Here is a 20739-nt window from a genome sequence, read left to right as displayed (position 1 = left end):
TGATTGTCAAGATTATTATGAGAGAATCGGCCGAAAGAACTGGGCCTAATACGAGCCAGAGCCACCCATTTCAGTCACTCAGAGGCCAACCTGGGCCGAGCTTTAACAGGGTCAGGTGTTTGCTGGGCCATAAACCAAGAGAGAGCATGGGCAGTTTCGAACCGCATCGTCCCACGATCCAAACTGACGGCGGAGATTTCCCAGCGCTTCTGGCATCTGGGTCGCGAACTACTCCGTCAGATCCGACACCTTCTCTCCTCGCCTCTCCTCGTCTCGACGCGCGCGACAGAGACAGGGGAAGAAAGCCCAAAACCCTAGTCCTCGTCGCCGGCGGCGAGATGGCCGTCAACGAGGAAACGTCCGTCTACGTAGGCGGCCTGCCCTACGACGCCGACGAGGATATGCTCCGCAGCTACTTTGGGCCCTGCGGCACCATCGTCTCCGTCAAGGTCTCCCACCCCCACCTCCGTTTTGCTTCCGTACCCCCGCTTCTCCTTGTTGCTTCCTTGTACTTTCGGAGGGAAAAGGCGGCTTGGTTGTTAGGGTTTTGTTTCTTTGCTGCCGCTTTGATGCAGAAGCATGCGCCTCTCGGGTTCCGCGTGCGAGATGGTTTAGGTCAACGAAAGAGGCTTTTCTATGTTTCTTGGATTATTACGTGCAATTGGCAGTCCATGGAGCGACCGGGTAAACTCAATTCTGGAAGAGTTGCACTGCTGGATAAAGACTTGCCTCACTAAAGATGATCTGGGAAGACGGGGGGTAGCAGATCTACTGTCGTGTCACTTGTTTGTTGCTTAGTTCAGTGTCAAGATGGACCACGTATCTGGTTTTAGTTCTTATCCTAGAAGGGGGTTCGCTTGGATTTTTTTTGGATGTCTGCATTCTTCCATTTCAGGTTTTTGATTTAATGCCTAGAAGATTGGAAGTAGAAAAATTGCAAGTGTGTTTCAGATGTCAAGGCATGAATTTGAGGACATTATGATCTAGGTTGCAAGTAAACTGCTCTTGTCGGAGTGGAAGAAGTGTGTCTGTAGAGGTGTAATCATTACAGGGCCAAAATCATGAACAAAATTTTGGAAACCTCAACTGTGAGCTTGCTTATGTAAATCTTGTCTTAAATAAATGTGTATAAAGTAACAGAAAACAACAAGAATAGGAACTAGTAGAAGAGGCCTGCTTTTTGGATTTGATTTGGTGGCCATGATTTTGGCATGTTCATGGATCATTATTTTCCATGTTCTCCTATCCAAACCCAAATCTTTGGGTACATTCCGTTCTTTAATTCCTTCAAGTCTCTCAAGATGATCTGGGAAGATGGAGGTAGCAGATCTAGTGTCGTGTCACTTGTTTGTTGCTTTGTTCGGTGTCAAGATGGATCACATTTCAGGCCATAGTTTCGTATTTTGAGGTTTTCTTATCCCAGAAGGGGGTTCTATCGAATTTGTTTTGGATGTCTGCATTCTTCCATTTCAGATATTTGATTTAATGCCTAGAATAGGAAAAAAAATTAAGCCTGTCTCATATATCGGCATGAATTTGAGGACATTATGATCTAGGTTGCAAGTATACTGTTATTGTTTGAGTGGAAGACGTATGGCTGTATAGAGGTGTAACAATTACATGGCCAAAATCAAGAAAACTAATTTGGAAATTTTAATTGTGAACTTGCTGATGTAAATCCCATCATAATTAAATGTGTGTAAGCAACGAAATGCAACAAGAACAGGAACTAGAAAAAGAGGCCTTCTTTTTGGTTTTGACTTGGAGGTCATGATTCTGGCACATCCATGGATCACTATTTTCCATGCTCTCCTATCCAAACCCAAATCTTTGGGTACATTTGTTCCTTAATTTCTTCAAGTCTCTTCTTATGTCCTAGTCCTGACTCTCATTGTATAGTTCACACAAGTTAAAATTGATCTATGCACCTGAGCCTCTGGAGGCCTCCTTTGGACATGTCAAAATCATATCATGACGTGTTAGATCAGCTTTTCTTTAGTTATCATCATTTTGATTTGATCATTCCTTGTATGATCACAGATTCACCATAGCATATGCATCTCTGCTGCACTCATCTGCTGGATTGTCGTTTACTAGGCCAAAATTCTGCCCTAGACAACGTCACAGGCCATAATTGGCTATGTTTTTTTTATTTGTTTGCTATGAACGATTGTAGTTAAGTGCTATGATTTTCCTTGAGGTGGTTCGTTGTGATATGACCAATGGGAGATTGAGATTGTACATGCAATTAGATACCATCCTTACCTGATCAATTTGTGCATTGCAGGTGATAAATGATCAGAGAATCAGGGGCAAGTGTTATGGGTTTGTTACTTACACTCAACATAGGGCTGCTCAGCGTGCTATCTTGGAGATGGATGGCAAGGTATAGTTCTATATGGAACTTTAACAACTGTTTCTTTTCTCTTGTATTGAATTTTATTATTTGGGACAGCAAATAGGTAATCGTGCTGTGAGAGTAAATGAAGTGCGTACAAGAGGCAACACCCGTGATTTTGGGCGTGATGGCTTCCGACGGGATCCTGTAAGAGATGGAAGGGATGTATACTGGGACCGAAGGGATAGGGAGAGGAGTTATGATCGTCACCGGGATAGAGATCCTTACCATGACAGGGATAGTGATAGACCTCGTGACCATGACAGAGACAGATATGATGAACGTGGGGGATTTGATCATGAAATGGACTATTCCATGGATCGAGATCATGAAGGAGATGAGAGGCGTGCTAGAGACCTTTATCGAGGTGACCATGATCGTCCAGTGGAGACACGTATGGACTCCGATAATGACAGAGACAAGGAAAATTCAAAAGGCTATGATAGTGAAAGAGATAAAGAAGACAAGGAACAGCCACCAAGGAAAAGGTTCAGGTACTACTTTTTCATAGTTATTCAAATACATTATGATGCATCCGTCTTATTATGTACATTAAGTTATCTGGATGATGTGAATGTACATTAGTAAGTTATAGATTGTCTCGCTGAAACTGTACCTCATTCATCGTCAATTTGCCAAAATGCATGCTGCCACTCCAACCACTAGTAGAATATGACAACCAGCTGTTGCATATCTGATCTTTCATTGTTGATTTTTACTTCTGCTCATGCTAGATTGCAAATTGGTTTAAATACTTAAGTAATAGCATTGGAGGTACAAGTTCAAGTAACTTCGTAATACAATGACCAAGAATGCCACTGAACAAATCAACGTAATGGACTTGACTATGCTGACGAGGTTTTACAAATGTATTTATGTTGGTATTTTAATCATCAAAACCAAGCTATCTACTTCACTAAGATTTAATAATGGATCTGAATCTGTGGTACTGAATAGATCATTGGCAAAATATTTGACATGTTTTTTTTTTTACTTTCTCAGTGACTATGCAAAATTCAGAAATGGCACATACGAGCAACATTCATAATATGACTTTATTTCTTTGTTTCTACTTCTTCAAAACCATAATCTTTAGCGCGAGCTTTTGCCTAGTCATCAAGTAGCAGAGAAGTCTTTTCCCAGGATGTAGTGTTCACTTTCCTATCTTTTCTTGCAGCCGTCCAAAGGGTCGTGAGAGCAGAGATATATCAAGTTCCAGTGATGAGCTTCGGAATGATGTAAATGCATTTGTCCTTGTTCTATGTTATTTTGAATGGTTCTTTGTCCAGAATCTTTTGTGATTCTTGCAACTTCTGTCGACTGCTTCTTGTTTTGGTAAATCTCCAACATCTCTGTTTGTGCGTTTGTATCAGTCAAAACATCAGCTGGACAAGGCCATTCAGATGCACGAGGACCTTGAAAATGAGGTACTCCATTTTCCTAAAGAGCTCTGCACTATATTACTCTCGATTTGGACGGTCAAGCTACTTTAGACCATTTCAATAGCAGTGTAAGCTAATGTGAATTCATATAATCCATTTGACACAACACTTGAGTAGATTAGACAGCCAACATAAACGTAGAACTTTGAATATGCTAGTCCTTGCAAAGAGTAATGTGAATGCCTTATCACGTATGTCAGTTGCTTACTCACGTTTGCCTTTACACCTTTTATTATTATTTGTTCATTGTAGAAGTATATCAGTCACACTGATGCCGTATGGGAGGACCGATGACTCAACTTTAGTAGTCTTGCATTTTCATGTTATGAAAGAGGAATGTCAATACTCTGGTTTTGCAGGTTTCTCAGATTAGAGATAAAGTTACAAGCAAAGATCACCACATTGCAGATTTGCAAAAGAAATCTCAGGTAAATTTTTACCTGATATTAGAGTATTTATTTTAAGTTACCGGCCTTAGTTCTTATTTGAATGGTTGTTATTTGAATTAGCCTGCGTCAAGTTGTGATGAAAAGCTCTAAAAACAATTCTTAAATTTTTTTGCAGAAACTAGAGGATGAATTGGCTGCTGCGCGGAAAGTTTCTTCAGAGCGACAATTGACTGTCACAAAGGTATTTGTTTCTTGTGTTCACTGGTTAGCTGCTGCTTTAATGAAGAGAAGCAAGTCAAGCAAGTGATATTAACACATGTTATGCATATGTGCAGCTGTACAAAAGTTTTCTTCAACTTCAAGACTACAATGACAGGGCCAAGACCGCAGAAGAGGATCTCAAGGTTATTTCCCCAACACATTCACCATTCTTTACGGCAAAATTTTCCGTGGAAACACCATTGCCCTAGTTGTTACAAGCACATGATGTATTGACTTGCTCGCTATATCGCAGGCTCTGGTTGATTCTGCGATGGCTGAGGTGGACATGGCTGAAGACGCTACAACCAAAGACGGTTCAGGGTATGAGAACGGCATGGCCTGAATTTGAAAGCCGAAAATGAAATCACTTCTCACGGTGCTGATCTCTGAGAATTACGACTTACTACCATGTAGAACCGTAACCAGTAAGTAGCTCATGCAAGTGAAGTCTAGGAAACCATGTTCCTTCGCACATTGATTAGTGCCGTACAGACCTTTTTGTCTGGCTTCCCCGTTTGTAATGTAAGCTGCCCGTAGTATATCAACCAACCAGCGCAAATTCCATTATTTAAGCTCTCGTCATTGGCTGGCCACAACTTCTCTTGGACCCTCTCAGGATTTGCAGCGATCGCGATGTTTTGGTAATTTCCTTATTTGTCTCTGTTGCGAGGCACTTGTCCGAGTACATGCGAACCGGTAGTATAGTAGTAGTAACAAAAACGTGCCAGGCCCTCTTCTGTCCCTGTTCTTCAGTTAACTTTTCTTCCGACAACATTGGCAACCGTTGGATCGGCATCGGGCGGCCACGGAGAGGACGTGAATCTGTACCCCAGCTACCTAAGTTGATCAAGGGGCCTGATCTTCATCCACCGTCTGAGATTCTACTGCGCAGCTGGTGCCCTTTTTGACTGTAACCGAGCATATGTCGCTGTCGTTCTTGCTTTTACATTCGGTAACATTTTCCGTGAAGTGCATCGATGTAACCAGGTACGTATGAACCCACTTTGAAAAACATATTTTTAAATGCTAAAAAAAATCTGAAAACAGTTGCACGGATACGTCTTCATGTTTTACGTGTGTGCATAAAGTTTCACGGAAAAATAACTTTCTTTATGGGCTGTGCAAAAAAGACAAAAATTGTGTCATGAAAAGCTATTTAAAAGCATTGAAATTTGTCTTTTTTATGAAGACAAAACGAAAAGATACTTTTTCGTGAAACATTGTGCCGTGCACACACATTTGCGAACATTTATGCATGGAATTTTCTTTTGAATTTTTCAACATTTGAAAACGTGTTTAAAATGCATTTTCAAGAAGTGGGTGCATATGCCCATGGGTTCAGGAAGTGCCGACTCAACATTTCCCCTTTATATAGCTAGGAGTCCCTCCTAGAAGGGCATCGAATGTAATCCGGTTGTAAACCCTAGCAGCCAGCGGAGTAGTTGGCGACACTTTACTCTTCCAACAAGAACCCTAGCTTGATTTCCCTTTGAATTCGGGGCTAGTTTCTTCTGAATTATGTGTGTGAGATGTTCTGAAGTGTGCAAGAGCTTGCCAAAATGTTAGCTTTTTTTTGAAGGGACAAAATGTTAGCTAACTCACAGTCTTAGAGGGTCATATCCGTCCACTAACAGCGGCCCCATCAAAAAAAAGAAAAAGAAAAACAACAGCCACGTCAAAGTCTTTGACCTTATCTATCCTCATTTATATGCATCGGCAACCACCCCCTCCCTTCATATCCAAAACCCCAAATGTGTGCAATCCCATGCAATGTAGACAACACAACGTAGCTAAATTTAACACATATGATAGCATCGTAGCTAAATTTAACACATATGGTGGCATCAAACATAGCAAGTTCATTACAAGTTCACAAAAGATTAGATAGTTCGATAAATTAGCTACGATCTACAACAAATACGACTAGAAAGGTGTCACAACACCACTTTCTCATCATGCCCTTCCCCTTAGTGTCTTCAAAGCAGCGGTAGTTGTCCTCGACGTATGCGTAAGCTATCGGAGGGGCATTGTCATCGATGGTGGTTCTGCCATCGTACGAGGAGTAGGATGAGGAGGAGAGCCTGACCAGACGCCGAGTGGTGTGGGCCTGCTCCTTCGTGAGCTGCTCGGACTCCTCGAGCCTAGGCCACAATGTCTTGGCATTTTGAAGAAGGCGACGGCGGGCGTCCATCTTGGTTGTGGTCAATGACTGGCAGATGACGCCGCAAAGGAGCTCCTCCTCGAGTTAGAGGGAAGGGCAACCGACACGCTGCATGACCCACAGCCGAACAAGCAAGATTCAGGCAGCACCCTTTGCCTCACGCGACGGGCTACCCACGCCTCTGACTTGGGAAGCTGTGACCATGGGCTAGGCGGTGTTGGAACCATCACTCGTTGTCAGTGGGAGGAGCGGGGGCCGAAGGTGACGACATGGAGCTCCAAGAGTGTGACGCCCGGATAATCAAGCTACAGTAACCTCTGGTAATGATGCCACATCATCATGATTACTGTTGCTAATCTCGCGTTAGTTCGAAACCCAGTTCAAATTTTTAAAAATAAAGTCAAACAATAAAAATTTCCAAACATTAAAACTAAAATGCTCTAGACGTGCCAAATAATGTATAGGTAATTATGGTTAAGAAATCCCATTTTAATAAAATGTTTAAATACCCTTAGGTGAATAAAACAGTAGCAAAAACCAATATATAAATGCTTTTGTAATTAACAAAATACTAAACTAAATTGCTTTGGGGTAAAACTTTTTATAGTAGTGGATTGTTCTGAAACATTATTTTAGGGGCTAGTCATATACTAAACTAAAATTAATATGTAACTAAAATAAAATAGAAAAGAAAAATAACAAAAAGTAAAACTAGTAATAAAACAAAAAGGAGAAAAACCCTCCCTGGGCTGTTTGGCCCACGTGGCCACTAGCAGGCCGGCCCACCCACTCCCTCGGCCTACATATCCCAGTCCAACCACCCCGCAAACCCTAAACGCCCCCACTCCTCCCGATCCCCTCGCTCCTCTCTCCCCCACGATCCCCTTCTCCCCTCCCGCGCGATCTGGATCGGGGGAACGGTCTCCGCCGCCGTCGCCTCACCTCACCGACCGCCCCGCCGCTTGAGTCGTCGGCACCAACTCGTCATCGACAAAACGTCACCTCGTCGTCCCCTGCGCCCATCGCAGGCGCCGCTCGTTGCTCGCCGTCACCGACCTCCTCCCCGCGCCCACTGCCTCGTGCCCTACGGCCCCCGGTGAGGCCATGGCCTCCCTCTCCTCTTCTCCCCCTCTCTGTTGCTCATCGACGTCCTGCGCCTGCGCTAGCGGCGCCCCACTCCGCCCTGCCGCCGCTTCCCTTGCTGCAGCCGCGCCCGCATAGCCTCGTCCTGCTGCTGCCTTCAGCCGCTGTTGCTGCCGCTCCCTGGCCCCCGCGCCTGCAGCTCGCCCTGCCTGCGCGCGCGCCCCGCCTCTGTCGCCGCCTCGCTCCCGCGCGCTCACCATCCTCGGCTCCTGCTGCCGCGCCACGCCGCTCCCTGCATCCCGCTGCGCGCGCTCGTCCATCCGGCCGCGCCTCCCACCACAGCTCCCCTCACCGCCGAACCGTCCCTGGCCGCCTCCCTGGCACCGGCGCCCACCGCTCCCTCTGGCCGTTGACGTGCCTCCACCGCGCCACTCGCCGACGGCTGCGTGTGCAACGGTGGCCTTGCCCCGTTACCGCTCGGGCGGGCTCGACCCCGTGTGGGTTACGCCCGCTCCCCACCTGCCCGTCACCTGCTATGGCCCCTCTGGGCCACTGACTTGGGGCCCCCACCACCAGAACGTTTAAAAAAAGAAAGAAAAAGAATTTAAAATATAATAATTAAAATATTAATTAATTAATTAAAGAATTAATTAACTTAATTAATATGGATTAGATTAACCTAATCATTTAGTTAAAGCAAATTAACCATGTTTAATTAGCCTGAGACTATGACGAACGGGCCCCATCTACTAACTAATCCATTAAAATAATCTGTTAAAGTAAAATTTCCCTATGATAGGTGGGACCGCCCCTTTTTACTAGTTCAGTGGATAAGATCAAACACACCTTTCAATGACATGTGGGCCCATTATGTCAGTTGGACCAGTCAACCCTCTCATCTTTGACTGTTGACTGCTGACTGGGCAGTCAACAGGGCCCCACATCTCATACACATGCACATGTTGCTGGGTACACTCCTGTGTACCCATAGCAATTTATCTGTTTATTCATTTGAATTAAAGTAAATTAAAAAATTCTAGAAAATGATTAAAACTTAGAAAATTAATAATAAATAAACCGTAACTCGGATGAAAAAGTTTTATATATGAAAGTTGCTCAGAACGATGAGACGAATCCGGATACGCAGCCCGTTCGTCCGCCACACATCCCTAGCATAGCAAACACGCAACTTTCCCCCTCTGGTTAATCTGTCCGAAAACGTGAAACACCGGGAATACTTTCCCGGATATTTCCCCCCTTCGCCGGTATCACCTACTACTACGTTAGGTCACCTCTAGCACCGCGTAATGCCATGTTACACTTTGTGATGCTTTGACTGCTTTGTTATTCATTATGTTCCCCCTCCATTACTTCTTTCCGGTAGACCTCGAGACTGCCGGCGAACCCCAGTTCGACTACGATGTTGATGACCCCTCCTTCTTGCTAGAGCAACCAGGCAAGCCCCCCCTTGATCACCAGATATCGCCTACTCTTCCCTATACTGCTTGCATTAGAGTAGTGTAGCATGTTACTGCTTTCCATTATCCTATCCTGATGCATAGCCTGTCCTTGCTACTACAGTGGTTACCTTTACCTGCAATCCTAAATGCTTAGTATAGGATGCTAGTGTTTCATCAGTGGCCCTACACTCTTGTCCATCTGTCATGCTATACTACTAGGCTGTGATCACTTCGGGAGGTGATCACAGGCATAAGCTATATACTTTATATTGTTACATTACTTATGATACTGTTCGGAGATGGGTGCTGAAGGGGCAGGTGGCTCCATCCCGGTAGAGGTGGGCCTGGGTTCCCGACGGCCCTCGACTGATACTTTGTGGCGGAGCGACAGGGCAGGTTGAGACCACCTGGGAGAGAGGTGGGCCTGACCCTGGTTGGCATTCGCGGATACTTAACACGTTTAACGAGATCTTGGTATTCGATCTGAGTCTGGCTACTGGCCTATACGCACTAACCATCTACGGGGGGACAGTTATGGGCACTCGACGTCGTGGTATCAGCCGAAGCCTTCGTGACGTCAGAGACTGAGCGGCGCGCGTCGGATTGGACTGGAACGCCTGCTAGGCTAGGTCTGCTTTCGGCCGCCCTCGCAACATGCAGGTGTGCAATGGGCGATGGGCCCAGACCCCTGCGCCATAGGATTTAGACTGGCGTGCTGACCTCTTTGTTGAGCCTAGGTAGGGCTGTGACGTGTTGATCTTCCGAGGCCGGGCATGACCCAGAAAAGCGTGTCCATACAAAGGGGATCGAGCGTGTTGGGTTATGTGGTGCATCCCTGTAGGGAAGTTAATCTATTCGAATAGCCGTGATCTTCGGTAACAGGACGACTTGGAGTTGTACCTTGACCTTATGACAGCTAGAACCAGATACTTAATAAAACACACCCTTCCAAGTGCCAGATACAACCGATGGTCGCTCTCTCATAGGGCGACGAGGGGAGGATCATCGGTTAGGATTATGCTACACGATGTTACTTGGTGAACTTACCATCTACTCTCTTCTACATTCTGCAAGATGGAGGTGGCCACAAGCGTAGTCTTCGACAGGACTAGCTATCCCCCTCTTATTCTGGCTTTCTGCAGTTCAGTCCACATACGATACCCTTAATCCATTTGATATCAATGCATACATATGTAGTGTAGCTCCTTGCTTGCGAGTACTTTGGATGAGTACTCACGGTTGATTTGCTCCCTCTTTTCCTCCTTTCTATACCCGATTTCTGCGACCAGACGCTGGAGCCCAGGAGCCAGACGCCACTGTCGATGATGACTACTACTACTCGGGAGGTGCCTACTACTACGTGCAGTCCGCTGACGAAGACCAGGAGTAGTTTAGGAGGATCCCAGACAGGAGGCCTGCGCCTCTTTCGATCTGTATCCCAGTTTGTGCTAGCCTTCTTAAGGCAAACTTGTTTAACTTATGTCTGTACTCAGATATTGTTGCTTCCGCTGACTCGTCTATGATCGAGCTCTTGTTTTCGAGCCCTCGAGGCCCCTGGCTTGTAATATGATGCTTGTATGACTTATTTTATTTGTAGAGTTGTGTTGTGATATCTTCCCGTGAGTCCCTAATCTTGATCGTACACGTTTGCGTGTATGATTAGTGTACGGTCAAATTGGGGGCGTCACAAGTTGGTATCAGAGCTGACTGCCTGTAGGAATCCCCCTTCCCCACTCCTTGGCCAGAGTCGAGTCTAGACATTACAAAACTTTTTACTAACATGGTTGTGTGCCTTACGGGCCCACGTCGCCATTGGGTGGTATTAGGATCTCTTACTCCTCGTCTATGCTCTGGGACTCTGATCTCTCTTCTATTTAGGTTAAATAATTTTACTAAATCTGACTCTAGGTTCTCATAACTACTTTCTCCCGGAGAGCCCCTTCGGTCCAGATGATCGCCTGTTACACCAGAAGATTTCGAAGGTACTATCCGATATTCTCTCAAGACTCTGTGCCCGTTGCTTTTGCAATTCACTACCACCGAAATATCCCTATGGTTAATACTTACGCCTGTTGTTCTTACTTTTATTCCCAGTCGATCATGTTATTACAAGATACCCTGAGAATACTTTGTGCCCACTGCCTTGCAGTTTCTTGCCACATGAATACCCCTACGAATAATTTCTCACACTTATCGAGTGTCCACTCATCCTAGTTGATTCAAGTAATTCACAAAAGTCTTCGAAATACTATTTGAACTTCCGAAAATCCTGAGCAGCCTATTGCTCTTGAAATTCTTGCTGGCTTGCATTATGGTTAATCCCAGAAGTCTCGTTACCTTATTGGCATCCCTTGTCATTATCATGTTGAGCCCGTTGATTCAATAAGTTGCGAATGCTCACAATCCTCAATCAGATCCTAGAATTCATCCTTCTGGCTCAGACGTCATTTTAAACGTGAGCTGGTTCTCGCTAATCAAATTGTCGTCGATTGTGCCCCTAAGTATATTGAACTTATCCATCCTTGATCAGAGCGTCTGCTTCTGATCCTTAGCTTGGTAAATCATAATTCATTTGCAATTGAGCTCTAAGTTACTCAGTTGTTTCTATAATCCAATGTCTTTGCATTGATTCTTCCTCTGATTGAGTACTGATACTCACATCAGCACCGTTGTGGACCGCCATACCCATTGCCGGGTTATTATCCGACAATGTCCTTCACAACCAAAATTCTTGTGAGTTCTTTACCTGATACATAATGCCCTTGGTAAATTGTATCATCTGCTTGGCCAACCATGCTCTGCTCTCGAGCTGGTGGTATTTACTATTGAAGCTTGTGGTATATGTTTCCATGATACCCTGACAGGTTGAACCTATGCCTTCCTTTATATGTGTGAACTCGGAAGTTTTCACGAGTCATACTCATCTGGTATTTCACCAGGTAAGACTTTCAACACTAATGCCTTTATCAAAGCAAAAAGTGAATGGAAGGTTATACATTGAAGAAGTGGGAGTCGACCTTGAACCTTGCGTTCATGCCCAGTGACATGATGTATAACTTATCATGGAAGCTGCTCGTAAAAAATAATTACCCCCTTGTTATAAGTTCATCTTGTATCCGTGGTTCGATCCTTTATAATCGTGGATTCCGACCATGTTCTCCTTTAAATACCATTTCTCGTGCAAGTTTAAGCACTTGTCTTCTGCAGAGCATTACCCTAGTCCAACCTCTACTTTGATCTGTCGTCGAGTATTACCCCTCGGTATCTCGAGATTATCATGGAACTGCATAACTTCTTATGAGTTCTCCATCAAGTGCTACATTCTCACTGATTCCAATTTTTCACAGGCCCTGAGTTATTAAACACTCAAGGACATTGGTAACTGAATCGAGTCCGCATCGTGATTAAACAACTATTAGTAATCTCCTTTACTTACGAGTTTGTACTCGATCACGTCATTTCTAGCCTGATCGGCTATATCAGTATCGTGCTGATTTTAACTGTGCTACCTGGTCCTTATTTCTGGAGCACCACTTTCGGCGATGAGCTAAGCTTACGTCGATCTTCCTTGTCTTATCGTTTCACCTCGAACAGCAAGCTTGATTTTGAGTTTGTGTCGTACCCATGGTTCCAATAACCTTTCACTTCATCATTCCTTAAAACTTTGATGTCATCGTCGATCGATTACATCCTCATGAAATCTCTCGACACATGTGTCGTGATCATCATCAGCATTCTGAGCTCTTCCAGGATATCAATTGAATTCATGATGAGAAATACTATCCTTGCCCTCGATGATTTGTGTTATCATCGACCACTCAATTGCCTTCCGTTCAACACAAACTTGTTCATGTTTTGCGTTATACCTTGAGATCCTTGCTATCCAGCAATTGTTCTTCTTTACCTTGGAGTATTACCATCTTTTATGTCAAGAATGTCGTGAGAATTTCACTAACTCTTGAGAATTTTTGATATAAGTGATACTTATCACGATCACCATTCTTTTCTTGGTCCCCGTGTTGTTCCTAATAGGAATACCGACAGATGGACTAGTAATTTTAAAAAAACTTCTAGCAACCTTATTGCTTTGAAGTTAATGGTCAATATTTCATTCTTAGACTATTGGTTACCGAATCGCCATTCTAACATTGTTTGTGCTACCTAAGTCCGTATTCGGGTGCACCGTCAACCAATGTTTAATCGTGTATGTTTCTTCGAGCATACCTCATTATATCACTTGAACCGACAAAAGCTATCTCCTTGTTCACATAATTGTGGAAATCCATCTTTTGGGAATCTCGATGTATTGTCGCTGAGTACATCATCCACATCCTCTTCTTCTCCTTGGTTTAATGATGAACTCATGATTCAGAACTTGCTTCCATAATTCATTTCCCGAGGATCTTGCAATGCCATCTCGTCAAATTGTGTTGCACCCCTTCCTTCTTAGACATCATGAGTCTGAGGTATCCTAACGCCAATCGAATCTGAACCTTGGTCAGATGTGATGGTTGGAACATATTTCCAAGAGTTATAACATTGGTCTTTATATGACCCGCTAAGGTGATGTCATGCCTAGCGCACCTGGCCAGAGAACCTATTGATATAGTTCCCTTTTTAGCAAGGTTAGAAATTCTTCCATGAGGAAATCGTAAGACTTATTCTATAAGTTGTTCCTGATGGATCCTTTGTGCATCCAAATTCTGACCCTTACTTGATGACCATGTCAATGCTATCTCGAAGCATGTCTATGGCACTCCGATCTTCAATAAGGACATTTGAAGGTCAATACTAAATTTTCTTTATCAATTATTCAAACACCGTTGTTTGGGTAATGTCATGAAATTTCTCTCCCCTTACTTAGAGGGTTTTCTACTTTATATCCTGTCTTGGATATAATCCTCTGCTTGACTTTGGGAAGGATATACCCCTGATATATGTGTTTAAACACATTTTCCTTTCCGTTGTTTTGTTCAAACTTTCTTATATTATACTTAACTGAGAAATGGTAATTCACTGCTTAGGTAAGCACCTCATGGTACAACTCTGCCAGTAAGACCCTATTAGTATAATTGATGACATTTCGGTAGCCACCGATGGACGAGAACTTTGCCTAATGGTCCGCCTCGTTCAACGAGCAGGAAAATGGTTCTCTTCGTCCCTCGCCCTTGGTATCGACATTGTTGCCAACATAACTGATAGGCTACCCTCTGACTTGTCTTGCTATCATGACCATGCAAGATATCAATGTTTTTCCTACTTTTAACCACATGGTGGGCCCATAACCCACAGTTCCACAGGATCGAAACCTGACTCTCCTGTACACCCTGTTTCCAAAGTTATTCCTCATGTGTGGTTTCGTAAGTACTTCACGAGCCACCTTCCGAGAGATCATCTATTCTGGTATTATACGCAATACTTATTCCCGTTGCTCTGAACGCCTTTCACCCTTTGTCTCGGGCATCGAATGATTGCCTCCCGCTTGAAATTTCTTATGGTATATTCTAACTTAACTCTTGATGTTTTCTTAAGTTCAATTCGAGAGTTACTTTCTACCCCATTCCCTGAGTTATGTACTAGATAGTCAACCTGGTAAGGCCCACCCTTCCCGAGTCTTCCCCCATATCCTTTTCGTAAGTACGATGAAGATCCCAAAGAAAGGATGACGACTTCATCATTTTGACCTGAAGCAGAAGTATGAAGGCATCAATATATTGGATTGACCTCTTCGAGAAGAGCAACCAGCACCGAGAAGACCCGTTAGAATTTCGTAACCAATCTCTCCCCCTTACTCCCCTCCTAAATCTCGGGACGAGATTTCCTGTAGTGGAGGAGAATTGTGACGCCCGGATAATCAAGCTACAATAACCTCTGGTAATGATGCCATGTCATCATGATTACTGTTGCTAATCTCGCGTCAGTTCGAAACCCAGTTCAAAATTTTAAAAATAAAGTCAAACAATAAAAGTTTCCAAACATTAAAACTAAAATGCTCTAGCTATGCCAAATAATGCATAGGTAATTATGGTTAAGAAACCCCATTTTTATAAAATGTTTAAATACCCTTAGGTGAATAAAACAGTAGCAAAAACCAATATATAAATGCTTTTATAATTAACAAAATACTAAACTAAATTGCTTTGGGGTAAAACTTTTTATAGTAGTGGATTGTTCTGAAACATTATTTTAGGGGCTAGTCATATTTTACTAAACTAAAATTAGTGTGTAACTAAAATAAAATAGAAAAGAAAAATAACAAAAAGTAAAACTAGTAATAAAACAAAAAGGAGAAGAACCCTCCCTGGGCTGTTTGGCCCACCCACTCCCCCGGCCTACATATCCTAGTCCAACCACCCCGCAAACCCTAAACGCCCGCACTCCTCCGATCCCCTCGCTCCTCTCTCCCCCACGATCCCCTTCTCCCGTCCCTGCGCGATCTAGATCAGGGGAACGGTCTTCGCCGCCGTCACCTCACCTCACTGACCGCCCCGCCGCTCGAGTCGCCGGCACCAACTCGTCATCGACACAACGTCGCCTCGTCGTCCCCAGCGCCCATCGCAGGCGCCGCTCGTCGCTCGCCGTCACCGACCTCCTCCCCGCGCCCACTTCCTCATGCCCTATGGCCCCCGGTGAGGCCATGGCCTCCCTCTCCTCTTCTCCCCCTCTCTGTTGCTCGTCGACGTCCTGCGCCCGCGCTAGCGGTGCCCCGCTCCGCCCTGCCGCCGCTTCCCTTGCTGTAGCCGCGCCCGCGTAGCCTCGTCCTGCTGCTGCCTTCAGCCACTGTTGCTGCCACTCCCTGGCCCCCGCGCCTGCAGCTCGCCTGCCTACGCGCGCGCCCCGCCTCTGTCGTCGCCTCGCTCCCGCGCGCTCGCCATCCTCGGCTCCTGCCACCGCGCCACGCCACTCCTTGCATCCCGCTGCGCGCGCTCGTCCATCCGGCCGCGCCTCCCGCCACAGCGCCCCTCACCGCCCCTGGCCGCTTCCCTGGCACCGGCGCCCACCGCTCCCTCTGGCCATTGTCGTGCCTCCACCGCGCCACTCGCCAACGGCTGCGTGTGCCACGGTGGCCTTGCCCCGTTACCGCTCGGACGGGCTCGACCCCGTGTGGGTTAGGCCCGCTGCCCACCTACCCGTCACCCGCTATGGCCCCTCTGGGCCACTGACATGGGGCCCCCACCACCAGAACGTTTAAAAAAAGAAAGAAAAAGAATTAAAAAATATAATAATTAAAATATTAATTAATTAAAGAATAATTAATATGGATTAGATTAACCTAATCGTTTAGTTAAAGCAAATTAACCATGTTTAATTAGCCTGAGACTATGACGAACGGGCCCCATCTACTAACTAATCCATTAAAATAATCTGTTAAAGTAAAATGTCCCTATGACAGGTGGGACCGCCCCTTTTTACTAGTTCTGTGGATAAGGTCAAACACACCTTTCAATGACATGTGGGCCCATTATGTCAGTTGGACCAGTCAACCCTCTCATCTTTGACTGTTGACTGCTGACTGGGCAGTCAACAGGGCCCCACATCTCATACACATGCACATGTTGCTGGGTACACTCCTGTGTACCCATAGCAATTTATCTGTTTATTCATTTGAATTAAAGTAAATTCAGAAATTCTAGAAAATGATTAAAACTTAGAAAATTAATAGTAAATAAACCGTAACTCGGATGAAAAAGTTATATATATGAAAGTTGTTCAGAACGACGAGACGAATCCGGATACGCACCCCGTTCGTCCGCCACACATCCCTAGCATAGCAAATACGCAACTTTCTCCCTCTGGTTAATCTGTTCGAAAACGCGAAACACCGAGAATACTTTCCCGGATGTTTCCCCCCTTCGCCGGTATCACCTACTACTATGTTAGGTCACCTCTAGCACCGCGTAATGCCATGTTACACTTTGTGATGATTTGACTGCTTTGTTATTCATTATGTTCCCCCTCCATTACTTCTTTCCGGTAGACCTTGAGACTGCCGGCGAACCCCAGTTCGACTACGATGTTGATGACCCCTCCTTCTTGCCAGAGCAACCAGGCAAGCCCCCCCTTGATCACCAGATATCGCCTACTCTTCCCTATACTACTTGCATTAGAGTAGTGTAGCATGTTACTGCTTTCCGTTATCCTATCCTGATGCATAGCCTGTCCTTGCTACTACAGTGGTTACCTTTACCTGCAATCCTAAATGCTTAGTATAGGATGCTAGTGTTTCATCAGTGGCCCTACACTCTTGTCCATCTGTCATGCTATAATACTGGGTCGTGATCACTTCGGGAGGTGATCACGAGCGTATGATATATACTTTATACTGTTACATTACTTATGATACTGTTCGGAGATGGGGGCTGAAGGGGTAGGTGGCGCCATCCCGGTAGAGGTGGGCCTGGGTTCCCGACAGCCCCTGACTGATACTTTGTGGCGGAGTGACATGGCAGGTTGAGACCACCTGGGAGAGAGGTGGGCCTGACCCTGGTCGGTGTTCGCGGATACTTAACACGTTTAATGAGATCTTGGTATTTGATCTGAGTCTGGCTACTGGCCTATATGCACTAACCATCTACGCGGGGACAGTTATGGGCACTCGACGTCGTGGTATCAGCCGAAGCCTTCGTGACGTCAGCGACTGAGCGGCGCGCGCCGGATTGGACTGGAACACCTGCTAGGCTAGGTCTGCTTCCGGCCGCCCTCGCAACATGCAGGTGTGCAATGGGCGATGGGCCCAGACCCCTGTGCCATAGGGTTTAGACCGGCGTGCTGACCTCTCTGTTGAGCCTAGGTAGGGTTGCGACATGTTGATCTTCCGAGGCCGGGCATGACCCAGAAAAGTGTGTCCGGAGAAAGGGGATCAAGCGTGTTGGGTTATGTGGTGCACCCCTGCAGGGAAGTTAATCTATTTGAATAGCCGTGATCTTCGGTAACAGGACGACTTGGAGTTGTACCTTGACCTTATGACAACTAGAACCAGATACTTAATAAAACACACCCTTCCAAGTGCCAGATACAACCGGTGGTCGCTCTCTCACAGGGCGACAAGGGGAGGATCATCGGTTAGGATTATGCTACACGATGGTACTTGGTGAACTTACCATCTACTCTCTTCTACATTCTGCAAGATGGAGGTGGCCAGAAACATAGTCTTCGACAGGACTAGCTATCCCCCTCTTATTCCGGCTTTCTGCAGTTCAGTCCACATATGATACCCTTAATCCATTTGATACCAATGCATACATATGTAGTGTAGCTCCTTGCTTGCGAGTACTTTGGATGAGTACTCACGGTTGATTTGCTCCCTCTTTTCCTCCTTTCTATACTCGATTGCTGCGACCAGACGCTGGAGCCCAGGAGCCAGATGCCACTGTCGATGATGACTACTACTACCCGGGAGGTGCCTACTACTACGTGCAGTCCGCTAACGATGACCAGGAGTAGTTTAGAAGGATCCCAGGCAGGAGGCCTGCGCCTCTTTCGATCTGTATCCCAGTTTGTGCTAGCCTTCTTAAGGAAAACTTGTTTAACTTATGTCTGTACTCAGATATTGTTGCTTCCGCTGACTCGTCTATGATCGAGCTCTTGTATTTGAGCCCTCGAGGCCCCTGTCTTGTAATATGATGCTTGTATGACTTATTTTATTTGTAGAGTTGTGTTGTGATATCTTCCCGTGAGTCCCTAATCTTGATCGTACACGTTTGCGTGTATGATTAGTGTACGTCAAATTGGGGGCGTCACAAAGAGCCCCACCAGGACACCGGGGTAGGTGGATTGGGAATAACCAGCGCCGGTGTGTGTGGAGGAGGAGATCCATCGAGCGACCGAAGTATGCACAAAGGACGAGGACGAGGAGTAGCCACTCTTACCCACACACGGCCGGTCGATGGCAACCCGGATTGCGAGCTCCTCGTTCGACTCTATGGTGAAGGTGTCTCAGTCGACCGGGTCGATTTCAGACGAGGAGCTGCTGCCGAATCTGACCATTCTCCAGCGAGGGGTGGGGAGCAGATGGGAAGAGGACACTGGAAGGGGAGTGGACGAGGAGGGTGAGGAAAGTGAAAGTGGCCAGGGTTTGGTGTGGGTGAGATTTTTTCGGGTCAAGGTGGGCTAAAGTGCGTCGGATTGTATATGGCCAGCGCATCTAGACCGTCCCGGTCATAGATGAGGGGTGTCAGACAACATAGACTTTTGAGATATGTTTGAGGGATCTGATTGGGTGGTGTTTTTTAGTCCGGACGGTGTCCGAGTTGTCCGCCTTGACGTCTGGAGGGGTGGGGTGGAGGGATGGGTCCGGTTGTAGATGCTCTTAGTAATGTACACTCATTTGGCTTTTGAAGTATCATACCTTATATGTTAGTTGACGCGCGAGCTCCAAAGACCGGTTCTTGTCTTTTTTTATTGAAAAACTTCCGATCTCTTAATCTTCAATATTGGCAGTACAAAGAACACCGGGAAAAAAATTACATCCAGATCCATAGACCATCTAGAGATGACTACAAGCACTGAAGCGAGCCGAAGGCCCGCCGCCGTCATCACCCCTCCATCGTCAGAGTCACGCACAACTTGTTGTATTAGACAATCAGGAAGTCGTCGTGCTAAGGCCCCATACGACCAAAACACCAGAATAGCAACCGCCACTGGTGAAGAATAACGTGGGTTGGAAGGATTCAACCAGAAGACACACGAACGTAGACGAACAACAACGAGATCCGAGCAAATCCACCAAAATTAGATCTGTTGGGGAACATAGCATGCAATTTCAAAAAGTTTCCTACGATCACGCAAGAGCTATCTAGGAGATGCATAGCAACGAGAGGGGGAGAGTGTGTCCATGTACCCTCGTAGGCCGAAAGCGGAAGCGTTATGTTAACGCGGTTGATGTAGTCGAACGTCTTCACGATCCAACCGATCGAAGTACCAAACGTACGACACCTCCGTGTTCAGCACACGTTCAACTCAATGACATCCCTTGAGCTCTTGATCCAGTAGAGGGTCGAGGGAGAGTTCCGACAGCACGACGGCGTGGTGACGGTGATGGTGATGTGATCCGCGCAGGGCTTCGCCTAAGCACTACGACACTATGACTGGAGGAGTAAACTATGGAGGGGGGCACCGCACACGGCTAAGAGAATTCTTGATGTGCCTTTGGGGTGCCCCTCGCCCCCGTATATAAAGGGGGGAGGAGGAGGCCGGCGGCCAGGAGGGGCACGCCAAGGGGGGGAGTCCTACTTGGACTCCTAGTCCAAGTAGGATTCGCCCCTTTCCTTTTCCTTTCTCGACCGGAGGGAATAGGAAGGAGAGGGAGAGGGAAAGGGAAGGGGGGCCTGTCGATGTCAAAATCGGTGGATCTCGGGTAGGGGGTCCCGAACTATGCGTCTAAGACGGATGGTAATAGGAGGCGGGGGACACAATGTTTACCCAGGTTTGAGCCCTCTCGATGGAGGTAATACCCTACTTCCTGCTTGATTGATCTTGATGATATGAGTATTACAAGAGTTGATCTACCACGAGATTGTAGAGGCTAAACCCTAGAAGCTAGCCT

The 20739-nt window shown here is 46.0% G+C and overlaps 1 protein-coding gene across 1 annotated transcript; it reads left to right on the top strand.

Moving 5' to 3' along the window:
* The first annotated feature begins 219 nt into the window (after positions 1-219).
* Positions 220-5083, top strand: LOC119316583 (U1 small nuclear ribonucleoprotein 70 kDa-like). Its single transcript, XM_037590911.1, has 9 exons — positions 220-449; positions 2288-2386; positions 2456-2892; positions 3576-3636; positions 3772-3825; positions 4200-4268; positions 4405-4470; positions 4565-4633; positions 4744-5083. Exons 1-9 carry the CDS (start codon positions 339-341, stop codon positions 4831-4833), a joined length of 1056 nt encoding a protein of 351 aa, XP_037446808.1. The 5' UTR covers positions 220-338; the 3' UTR covers positions 4834-5083.
* Positions 5084-20739: the final 15656 nt, after the last annotated feature.

This window comes from Triticum dicoccoides, chromosome 6A (assembly GCF_002162155.2).
Source record: "Triticum dicoccoides isolate Atlit2015 ecotype Zavitan chromosome 6A, WEW_v2.0, whole genome shotgun sequence".
Taxonomy (NCBI): domain Eukaryota; kingdom Viridiplantae; phylum Streptophyta; class Magnoliopsida; order Poales; family Poaceae; genus Triticum; species Triticum dicoccoides.
This window is presented reverse-complemented; position numbering and strand designations above follow the sequence as displayed.

Bases quoted from the DNA above. Each gene is read 5' to 3' on its own strand.
- LOC119316583 (XM_037590911.1), top strand. From the start codon at position 339: ATGGCCGTCAACGAGGAAACGTCCGTCTACGTAGGCGGCCTGCCCTAC. The intron at 450-2,287 runs GTCTCCCACCCC...TGTGCATTGCAG, and splicing joins GCACCATCGTCTCCGTCAAG to GTGATAAATGATCAGAGAAT. The intron at 4,634-4,743 runs GTTATTTCCCCA...GCTATATCGCAG, and splicing joins CCGCAGAAGAGGATCTCAAG to GCTCTGGTTGATTCTGCGAT.